The 11,736-nt window shown below is 46.0% G+C and overlaps 1 protein-coding gene across 1 annotated transcript in view; it reads right to left on the bottom strand.

Annotated features, from left to right (window-relative positions):
* Window positions 1-877: 877 nt before the first annotated feature.
* Window positions 878-11,736, bottom strand: part of NGF (nerve growth factor) — a 52,375-nt gene continuing 41,516 nt past the window's right edge. The window contains exons 2-3 of the mRNA XM_032151963.2: window positions 8,564-8,687; window positions 878-1,756 (exon numbers count right to left, since the gene is read on the bottom strand). Coding sequence (XP_032007854.1) covers window positions 1,019-1,744 — 726 coding nt within the window. The 5' untranslated portion in view covers window positions 1,745-1,756; window positions 8,564-8,687 and the 3' untranslated portion in view covers window positions 878-1,018. The remainder of the gene's footprint in view (window positions 1,757-8,563; window positions 8,688-11,736) is intronic.

The following is an 11,736-nucleotide window of genomic DNA, read 5'->3' as shown; positions in this document are numbered from 1 at the left end:
GTTCCCTGCCGGCCCACCTGTCCTCCACATCTCCAGGTTTATTTGGTTCTCACTCCATTTACTTAGTCTTTCTGCCCCACCCTCTTCTCTGCAGGTCCCATGGCCCCAGTCACCTTTGGTCACTTATGGAAATCATCCAATTAAGAATAAAAACGTTTTCAGAAGTTCTTTCCCGTTTCTGGCTTCCCTGGCTGTGGGCCGACGGTGGGGCCCCTGGAAGTTGCTACTGTGGCTGTTAGTGGGTTGCAAGAGTGTCGGAGGCACTAATGTTTTCTTGGGGTAATGCAGTCTTTCTGCAGGAGGCTGCTGAGGGATAAAACAAGTACTAAGGCCAGCTGAACATGAAACCAGATCTACTTTGACAGGCCTCGTGAGGTTACTCTGTTACAACTCTTCCAGACAGCACATCTCCCTCTACAAATGAGCAGCTCACAGATCTTTGGTGCAAGCCTCTTCCTGTCTATCGTGTGCCCCCAGAACTGAGACTGTGCCTCTGAGGCCAGGACAGCCCCATGCCCAGTGGTGATCTGCCTCCCGGTGAGGCTCCACTAACTTCCCCAAGGGAGGAGACCAGGGCCCATGCTTCCAGGCCGGGGGCAGGTAATCCAATGATTAGGTACCTTTGGCTCTGGAATGTAGAACAAAGTTGCAATCCAGCAGGCTTCCTTTGCTAATCATGCCTGGCTTAGGCTAATATCTGAAACCAGTTAGCCTTTCCTGAAGTTGCAGCACTGGCTGGGGTGGGGTAAAGGTTACACGTGGGCCTTAGAAGGAGCCAGGGGGTGCTTCGGACAATTCCCCCTGCATCTTCCTGAGACTTGCAGGTGATTTTGCTGAGAAAAATAACCAGCATCAGCACACAGGATGCTTCCAAAAATTTAATAAATAATGATTCTTTAAAACTGTATAAACTATAAATTACCATGCAGTCCTTATAATTTAAAATAATTTACAGGTTGAGGTAGGGAGGGGCCCAGGAGACTGTAGAAGGGACAGGGGGAGGGAGCGTGTCGGCAGGTCAGGCTCTTCTCACAGCCTTCCTGCTGAGCACACACACACAGGCCGTGTCGATCCGGATAAATCGCCAGGCAGCCTGCTTGCCATCCATGGTCAGCGCCTTGACAAAGGTGTGAGTCGTGGTACAATATGAGTTCCAGTGCTTTGAGTCAATGCCCCGGCACCCGCTGTCAACAGGATTTGGGTCCCGGCACTTGGTCTCAAAAAAGTACTGTTTGAATACACTGTTGTTAATGTTCACCTCTCCCAACACCATCACCTCCTTGCCCTTGATGTCTGTGGCAGTGGTCTTATCCCCAACCCACACGCTGACACTGTCACACACCGAGAATTCGCCCCTGTGGAAGATGGGGTGGGATGATGACCGCTTGCTCCTGTGAGTCCTGTTGAAGGGGGCAGCACCACCAACCTCGAAGTCCAGATCCTGAGTGTCTGCAGCTTCAGGTGGGGGCTGGGTGCTAAACAGCACACGGGGTGAACGGAGTCGCCGCTTTTTAAATAGCCTGGGGTCCACAGTAATGTTGCGGGTCTGCCCTGCCACACGTGCAGCTATCGCCGCTGCCGGGGCACTGCGGGCTCTGCGAAGGGCGGTGTCAAGGGAATGCTGAAGTTTAGTCCAGTGGGCTTGGGGGATGGTGTGTCCTGCAGGAACATTGCTCTCTGAGTGTGGTTCCGCCTGTATGCCGATCAGAAACGCTGTGATCAGAGTGTAGAACAACATGGACATTACGCTATGCACCTGGAATGAAAAAGAAATGAGGGTGACTTCATGGAGTGCTAAATGCAGTCAAAAGGCAGTTTCTGGGTCCCTCAGAGTTGACCTCCCAAGGGGATCACAAATAGGTTTCGTTCAAACTGGGGCACTTCTGAGAGGGAAGGGGTGTGCTAGCAATGGTTACACCGGGACAACAGGCGTAAACCGGGGCTGACTCAGGCAGTATGGATGTGTGGTCACTCCATCCGAGCTTCTCCAGGAAGTGACAGAGCCCCTGAAATTTTGCCCAGTAGTTCGATATGAGCTTGGAAACATCACTTACAGAGTCCCTTGAGTTCTCTGACGCTTAAGGCAGCTGAGGGAGGTGGTAAGTGTCCATGTGTGTACCAGGGAGGCCGGTGGGGACAGTTTGACACCTCTCCCTGGCACTTGTGCCTTGATGTGATGGTGCTATCCTGCTCAACAGTTTTGAATCTTCTGGGAAGGCACTGGGAAGATCTGCTGGGGACATGTCTTGAAGCCTCAGCACTGGGTACCCCCTTTCAGACAGTGCACTGGGTCAGCTCTAAGATCTGGTGACTCGGAGCCCTTGTTATGAATTCACAAAGCATCATGTTTGGCAAAAACCTTGTGGCTCTGGGACCATCTTAGTCCAGGCACCTCTTCAGACACCACCCCACATATATAAATGTGGACCACAAAATAGTTCCTCTTTGTGTGATGTTTTTAAAATGTGTTCACTTCCATCTTTTTATGAGTCTGTGAGTTCAATTAGGATTTATCATATTTATTTCACATATAAGGAAACTGATTCACAGAAAATGAACTAACACTAAAACATTGAAGTCACAAATGAAAACTGAACCAGAAATAGAATCCAAAGTTGACCCCTTACTAAGCTATGTCCTTCCATCCATCCTTCCTTCTTTTCTCCCTCCCTTTCTCTTTCACTCTTAAGCATGTCTTTTCTTTTTATTATTTGTTCTTCTGTGACTATAGATCAAATGGTATGGCTCTATCTGTCCCCAAGAGGACTCCGTACTGCACTGCAGTTACCCCACAAATAATCCCCCAACTTGGTCAAGTAATTGTGGAATTAGTTCTGCTCCTGGAGGGCCTCTCACTGGCCTCTGTGGAGCTCCTGTGCATACTTGTAGATGTGTAGCAAACGTCAGCTCCTCTGTAAAGCTTCCATATATCTTCTTGGTAGGATTAGAAATATCGCCTGTAAGAGTGTTCTACAAACTTCCAATTCTATCCTTTCTCCCATCTCTGCTTCCCACTCTTATGGGTCATTCTGCTCCCTTTCTACACAGATACCACCTAGTCCTCGAAGGCTTCTCAGATCACTCCAATCAAAAATGATCTTTTGCCATTCTGCACTTCAGAATAGCATAATTGTATGTGCATATGTATGTGTGCATATGAGTGTGAGTGTGTGTGTTCTCTCCTACTAAATCAGTGTAATGACAAGAACTCTGCATTAGGTCTGGGGGTTAGAAAATCTTGTTTGGATTCCTACTCCACTACTTGTTAGCAGAAGAAACCCATTTAATTTCCCAGAGCCTTAGTGTTCCCATTGATCGGAGGTGGGCAAAAAACAGTGTCTCCCAGAGTAGTTGTTAGGATGAAGTAGGTTCTCACAAAATTTGTGTAAATCATGAGTTATTTCTGTCTCCTCGTGGTCAAGGACTTTGTCTTTTGTGCTTTCTACTGCTGGTTTTACCTCTCTCAGACGTCCTTCAAAGCCATTTTTATTGTCTCACCCTGACAGTGAGATACTCGAGGGTGGAGCCGTGTCTCATCCACCTGTGTATCCGGGCACTCCATCCCTTGTATTCCACAGCAGTTTGTGCATAACCCTATCACCTCTCCTAGGGTTGTGGATAATCATTAACTTGTCTGTCTCCCTGAGAGTGGTTTGCAAACTGCACAATTTGCATTTCAATATTTCCAGGGCCAGTTGCCATGTCTGGCATGTAGTAGGTACTCAAAAAATTTAAGGAGAATGAATGAAACAAAGAATGAATGAGAGTGGCAAGAGAAGCTTGCCATCTGCCTTCTTTCCATCACAGTGCGTGGTTTCTTTTGGCCTTTGTGCATATGGCTACACACTGCTTTTCTAATCTGTTTTAAGGCAACACATTCTTCTCCTCCATACTGTGCTTTTATTCAGCTGGAAATAGACAGCTCTTTGGTGAGATACCAAGAAGGAAATCACCAAATTCTTTTCTCTTTGGTTTCTTTGAAGAATGTTTCTATTTGCTCCAATTCTTCAGCTGACCATGCAAAGGAGGCAATGGCATATCTGGGGTTTTGGCCATTACCAGATCTGTTGGCTAACGGTCTTGCAGGTAAATGTCTGATCAACTCTTAGAGGACTGAATATTCAGTTGGCAGCAAATCTAAACCTTTTACTTTTGCTCCTTTTCATGTTTCATTTCTTTGTTCTTCTCGGTACATAATATCTCTTATCAGATAAATTAAAGGAGAAGAAAGAAAACTGAAATTCATCCCCTTATATCCAAATTAGTAACACTTGTTGGAATTTCGAGAGGAAAATGAAATTAACTAAATAAAAGGGTTTCGATGGACATAAGGGACATACCTCTCCCTATTCCCCATTACCAGAGGTTCCCACTTCATTCTTGGTCTCTCCTTTGGTGGGCTCCTCCTCTTCTAAGGAGCCCATCGAAATTTCTGTGCAATTGACTCCCATACCTGGATCTCTAATCAACTAGTCTTTTGAAGCTAGTTCTGCCCTCCAGCTTCCTGAGGGCAATTCTCCATAGATACTGGCATTTTAAATGCAAGACATCCAAAACAAAAATCTTCATACTCATAATCCTAATTAGGATCATCTCCTCCCCATCTTCATTCTCTGCATACAATAGCAACAGCCCCATTTTGGACTATTTGATGATAGTTTCACAGCTACCATCTCTTTTGATCCTCTCTCCTCATCTCCCTAAACACGCTTCTTCACAGTTTCCTTTTTCTGTTACTGGAACCATCATTCATTCATCCACTAGCTCCATACCTCTGCTTATCCCTCTGCTTTTTCCTCCCTGACCTCCATCCAGCCCTTTTGGTTCTGGTTTGGTAGCATTATCTTGAAACTGCATTTTCTCTTCTACTCTCATCTCTGGGCCCCTAGTTCAGGTCATGGGAACAGTCTCCCACCTGATGTCCTGGACCCTCATCTCTCTTCTTCCAGTGCCTCCTATCCCTGGCCACCCCATTTAGCTTCTTAAAGCCTGCTCTGATCATATCACCCTGCTCAAAGGAGCTGGTGCCAAGTGCCTTGTCTGTAAGCCAGTAGGGACTGCTCTGCCTGGCAATGGGATCCTGCCTCCTTCTACTCCCCTCACATAGTTTGCATTCCGAGCGCACAAAACTCCTGGGGGCAGTTCCTACTTGAGCTTCCCCACCACTGCCCTTTTTCAGACTCTTCCCTTCCAGGTATGCTCCCCTACCCTCTCAGGGCCTTTTCTGCTCTCCACCTCTGCTGGTGGAATCCTTCCTGTTGTCCTTCAACAACTTCAGTGCTGCCTTCCCTGGGGAGCTTTTTCTAATTCTGAGACAAACTACTTTCTCTCTTTTTTTTTTCTTTTTGAGATGGAGTCTCGCTCTGTCGCCCAGGCTGAAGTGCAGTGGCTTGATCTCAGCTCACTGCAGCCTTCGCCTCCCGGGTTCAAACAAGTCTCCTGCCTCAGCCTCCTGAGTAGCTGGGACTACAGGCACATGCCACCACGCCTGGCTAATTTTTGTATTTTTTGCAGAGGCGGGGTTTCACCATGTTGGCCAGGATGGTCTTGATCTCTGACCTCGTGGTCTGCCGCCCTCGGCCTCCCAAAGTGTTGGGATTACAGGCGTGAGCCACCACGCCCGGCCCCTTCTCTAGCTCTTAAAGCCTTCCCTTTATATTCTCTTAGGGCTGTTGTATTCTCTTATCTTCCCTTCTAGAGGACAAACTCCCTGTAGGCAGCAAAGTGTCCTACTCATCTTTGTTGCCTCTAGGTGACCTAGAACTCCTAGGTAACTCCACCTCTGAGAACCTGTGAGTATGTAGACAAGTCTCCTGCCTCCAGTGTTCCTTAATTCTCCATCTGCGTGATGATGTTTAAGGTACCTTCCAACTATTATATTCTTTCATTTCAGGCAATTATGAAGTTTTCTACCCTGCCTTGCATCTGCTGGTTTGACTGAACTGACTTCACAAAGTTCCTACACTCTAACACTACTTTTCCACTCACAGTTAAGATACCAAATGGTATCACGTTTAATCACAATGGAGATTTGTATCAAGGGCAGAGTGTTTCATTAAGACTTGAAAATGTCTCAAATATATCTCTCATTTAGATTTTAGGTTTAAAGTTTTTTTTTAAAAATATTTAATTACTTATGAGAGTGTGTTCCTATAAACTTTTAAGTTTTAAAAAACTCTTAAAAATGATCGGTAGATAAAAGAAAAATTGAGTACATTTTCTATTCTAGTGATATAATGCACCATTTAGAAAAGAACATTCTTTTTATTTTTGGTTGATGTGAAGCAGGGGAGAAGTTTTATTTATTTATTTTTTAAAAACACCCTTTGAAGCCTTTCTCCTGAACAGATGACAGCCTTCTGTGTGGCTTTACTAAGCAGAGCTCTACAAGCTGAATGATCAGCTGGGGAGGATGCAATTAGGGGCTCACATGAACGAACATGTTCTATTTAATGTGAGAATGCTCTTTAATTGTCCTACTCCTACCTAGAACGGAAGATCCATGACTAAGAGTGGGGCAGCCCATTGGGATGCCTTTACAACCAGCCACTGATGGGCTGCCCTGCCCTCTTGCCCTCTTCTGAACCAGCGGTACATTCTGTGGATTTCTAGTGGTTCGCACAGTCCAATAATAGGATAAATTTCTTGCACTAGGTGAATGATCTTCAAAGATTCTGGCCTCACCTGAATAGGGGATGGAGCTGCTGGACAGAGCTAAGCAACTGGCCCAAATATTTGTGGTTAGGAGGGCTGATGGCACTGGGAGGCTTGGCAACCGTTCCTGGGGAGATGTGTTATAGAAGGGAGTGAGAGAATTCCTGCCTTAGAGAGAGCCATGCCAAGAGCTGCGAGTGATTCTCGGGCTAGAGATGGGATACGTGAACCCGGGTCACTAACAGTTGGCGAGAGAGGAAATTCTTGTGGCCAAGGAAATCCAACCTCCTCCTCCTCCATCTCATTCGCCACATTCTGAGAGTGGGCCAAGGGTCATTTCTTGTTTTACGCTTGGCCTTCACGCTAAATGTTAACTGGCTGCTGTCTTCAGCTGTAAAGGCTCGAATACTCTTGGGGGTTGGAGCTGGTGGGGAGTGTGGGAGGAATTCTGTGGCTCCTCATTTCCCCAGCAAGGTACTTCAGAGGTGTCCTGGGCTGGGCTGAACAGAGAGAGGCATCGACAGAGTAAAATCCAGAGCCTCTGTTAGCATCTCCCAGACAGGATTTATTGGGAGGAGGCATGGCCTGGAAGGTACATCAGAGATTCAAGTCCAGAGGCTCTCAAACTTCAGGGCATCAGAATCACCTGGTGAGTTTGTTACACTATAGACTGCTGGGCCCCATCTCCAGAATGCTTGATTCTGTAGGTCTGGTAGGAGGACACTAAGAATCTACATTTCTAGTAAGTTTCCAGATGATGCTGTTGCTGTTGGTCTGGGGACCACATTTTGAAAGCCACGAGTCTAGCCCAATTCTTTAACTTTGTGGAAGACAAAAATGAGCCTTGGAGAGGCTAAGTGACTTGGGCTTTTGCAGCCAGTGAGTGGCAGGGCCAGTCTGTGGACACGTGACTTGAGCTCAGCCTTGCTATCTTTTAGGGGCAAGAGGCCTGAAGCCATATGCACACTGTAACTGACAGGTGGTGGGGTGAGTTTACTCATCCCCCAACATCGAAATGAAAATTCCATTCAACAGATTGTAAGTTTTACCTTCCTGATGCCACAAATCCAGATATTAGGGAATATTTAGATACTGAATTGTTTTCATATCTGCTTTATTAGGTTTCTGGGCACCATGTAGACTTGATCTAAAAGCACTTGAAATACCCATGATAGAAATATTGCAACCAGAAAGCACTAGCAGGTATCAGCGCCTGTGGGGTCACTGGGCTCTTGGAGGGCAGGTGTGCTGGATACATGAATGGGAACCAAATCTACTGATCTGAATTCTAAGAGACATACCTTGACATGAATGAGCTGAGATAATAGTAATTATTATTTATTGGCTATAATTTTCTAATTAACCATTACACAAACCTGGAAGGTTGGCCGTATTATTCCTATTTTAACAATGAGAAACCAGAGATGTAGTAAGATTAAGTGACTGCATCACAGGTACACACCAAACAGAAGTGGAACTCAGAGCCAGACCTCCCGTGTGCAGATCTGGAACTCTTCCCCACCCCTCTACTCCACTGGTGAAGGGTACAAAGAGAGTGGCTGTGAACCTTCCATTTCGCAAGTTCCCTGCTCAGTCGGACCAGAGAGTTGTGTGGAGGGTCTGACTGACGCTGTCTATTCGAGGTCCTGTGTTCGGCAACTTTAGACCCTTGATGCAGCTCAGACTTCTGATATGTCCCTGGGGGCTATGGGGCCAACCTGAGGGCACAAAAGATTTCCTTTCCTGAGCGGGCTAGGGGAGCTGCATTGCTGCACCACTGAAAGCTTCTCCAGGCCCCTGCTGCTCAGTTGGTTCTGACTTGCCCTCTCAGGTCCTGTCACTTGGGACTCCTGCTTCTGGCAGCTGCAGAGGGAGGACCTTGGCAAGGCCAAGGTCCTTAGGCACTTACCTCAGTGTGGCCAGGATAGAAAGCTGCTCCCTTGGTAAAACTGTTATTGGGTCCGGACGCTGAGCTGAGCTTGGGTCCAGCATGCCATCCAGCCCCTTGGACTGCACGACCACTGGCCAAAACTCTGTGGAGGGGGAAAGCTGGCATTAGACTGGTACCTCACCATATTCCCTGTGCCCTACACAGTGGGGAGGCATGTGCCAATAGGACAAATTCCATTTCCTTGCGTTCTGGGATTTTACCAGCATCAAGGCCCAGGAAGGAGCTAGAATTTGGCTACCAAAATTTACCAGGGCTTGGCCTCTCATGGTCCTGTGGTGGCACCTGCCTCTCACTCTTGCACCATACCTTTTGGTTTCAGCCTGGACGCAGTCCGTGGCTGATCTTGCACCTCGTGCAGGTGTTTCTAGACACATGCCAAAGTCTTGCCCCAGCAGATCCCTAATCTGGCATCAAAATGGAAATTGTTCAGTACATTACACATGCAGACGTAGCACATCCAACTCTGAACCAGCCTAAAATACATTATACAGACGCAAAATCCCTGACAATTCAGAGCAAGTTGGTGCTTTGATAAAAATGCAGATGAGTAATGGTGACAAATAAGACAGATTGACCATTTGAGAGAGAATGTGGAGCCCTCACAGAATCAGACAGGAATCTCAGAGTACCACACTGAAAGGCAGATTTTAGGATTGGAAGCTATGGAGCTGATACAATTTTAAAAAATCAATTTTAGGCTGTAGTTTCTAGAAACAATGGAAGTTTTCTATTCTCCTCTCACTTCTATAATGTAATTTATGTAGGCACTTCATTCATTCACAACATTGTCTGGGCACCAATTATGCGCCAAGCACTGTTTTTGGTGCTGAGCAGCAGTAAACAAGACAAACAAGGCCTCTGCTCTCATGGGGCTTACAGTCTTGTGTAAATAAGCGAGACATCTCCAGATTCTTTATATGCCATGAAGGCAATTACAGGGTCTGATGATAGACAGCAACTGCAGGATGTATCAAGGGGCCACTGTAGACAGGATGCTCAGCGAGGAGTTCTCTGAGGAGATGGCCTTCAAGTTGAGATCTGGAGGACGAGAAAGAATGAGGGAGAGAAGATTCTAGGCAGCAGGACAAGTGCAAAGGCCCTGAGGTAGAAACAAGACAAAGGTTCTGAGCATGGAGGAACAAGACCTAGAAAATGAGCTGGAGAGCCAGGTCTACAGAGACACAGCAAGGAGCTATGGTTTTATCCTCAGGACATTAGGAAGGGAGTGGAGGGCTTTGAACAGGAGGGTGATATTTATGGGTAAATGAATGAATGATTATGTCTATCACAGAATTTGTTGTTGGGTGGAGATGTCCTCCCAATAAAGTTCTAGAATGACATCTTAACTTTCCTGTCCGTATTCTCTTTTCAACTTCAAAAAAATCTTCTCCCTGTGATATCTTTTTCCAGCGTGGATCCCCACCACATATCTTCATCCAACTCCCTCTCAGCCTGTGCTGTGAAAGCAAATGTCAGAGAAGCCACCATGGCTCCCCAAACTCCAACCACGAAGAGGAGTTGGAGAACAGGGGAGGTAGCAAGAGCCTCTGAAGTGATCTTCAAGTTACTAGAAATCATGAAATTAATCCCTGGGATGTCTCCATTCTTCTTCCTTTCCCATCCTGCTCAAAATAGTCTTCTTGCTCCAGAAAGTACCAGAAAAACCTTCAATACTCAATTGGGGTTGAAGGCTAGTGATGAAAATGCATACTCAGACACTCTTTAAAAGGTTACATTCTGTGATAAAGAACATTTTCATGCTCTCCCAGGGTTGGACTTAGCATGGGAGAGGGAGAATGGCATGTCCCCAGGGTGAGAGGTGGGCATTATCTGGTCCCATTACTCATGGGAAGATGGTTTCATCTAGTCCATAAACCCTTCATCTGGGTGTTTGGCTAAACCTGAAAGGTTGCAGGCTGGAACCCACACACCTGCATTCCGATTCAGTTCACTCTGAGCTTTCTCCTCTATAGGAGGAGATTCAGTTCATCTTTGAGCTTTCTCCTCTATAGGATAAGAAGCTGGTACAGATGACAGCTAAGGTCCCCTTTGGCTCTGATCATCTGAGATTCCATGACTTTGAATGTTTTCCAGGCTGCATTGCTACTAGATGCTTAAGTAGTGCTTTCTCTTACCCCAAAATTGGGATTCATTTATTTCACTAATTAAACACTTAAACTTTCAAGTCCTGTGCTGGCCACTGTGTTAGGTGTTAGGTGCTAGGGACACAAAGAAGAATAAGACATAATACTTAACTTCCTAGAGCAAGTAATCTAGAGATAGGAAAAGGCACGCATGTAAACAAACATTTGAGGTACAGTGTGATAAGTATGATATATATGTGACATGATATGGAAACACAGTGGAAGAAGAAATTGGTTTTATCTGGCCAGACTAGTTAGAGACATGTTCATAGAGGAGGTAACATCTGAGCAGGGTTCTTAAGGATGAATAGGAGCTCATTAGGGAAGAAGGGAAGGAAAGGCCCCGGGGTTCAAGAACTGGGTGGAGGTCCACCATGGCATTGCAAGAGGAGTAGGGGAGGGGAGAGGAGTATAGAATGGGCCTTACACATCAGAAGGTGCTAATAGACTTGCAGTATCCACTTCTGGGGCCTGCCCACTGAACTTCTTCCTATAGGACACAAAAAGCCTCTGCTTTTAATCAGTGGAGCAACCAGAGATATAATATTGACTTTCTCTGGAAATATTCTGGATATTCCACTACAAACTAGGATGGCCTCCAATCTCGATGACTAGAAGAAGAGGGAAGTTTGGTTTAAATAAAAAATTCCACAATTCCTAGGAAGATCTGCATTCTTAGTGTGTCTACTATAAGCCAACCACAATAGATTCCCTGGCCCTGTATCTGCAATTTCTGGACTAAGTCACCTTGGTGCATGCCAGGGCCAGGGTCTCCTGCCAATCTCATCTGGATGTCTGATTGCTATATTTGAAACTGTGTCCAGCATTTCCTATGCCTTTGTCCTTGTCTTATTCTGTGTTGATATAAGCAGTTTACTACTGCAGAGAGAAATTCTCTGTCCACAATAATGAAACTGTAACTAATTTTTATAGATATTGTTGTCATTGTTTTTAGTCTCATGCTGATGAAGGTTGAGGCTCTAAAAT

The sequence above is a fragment of the Hylobates moloch genome, unplaced genomic scaffold (assembly GCF_009828535.3).
Source record: "Hylobates moloch isolate HMO894 unplaced genomic scaffold, HMol_V3 SCAFFOLD_5, whole genome shotgun sequence".
NCBI classification, from domain to species: domain Eukaryota; kingdom Metazoa; phylum Chordata; class Mammalia; order Primates; family Hylobatidae; genus Hylobates; species Hylobates moloch.
The sequence above is the reverse complement of the archived record's forward strand: the minus strand, read 5'-3'. Positions and strand labels throughout refer to the sequence as shown.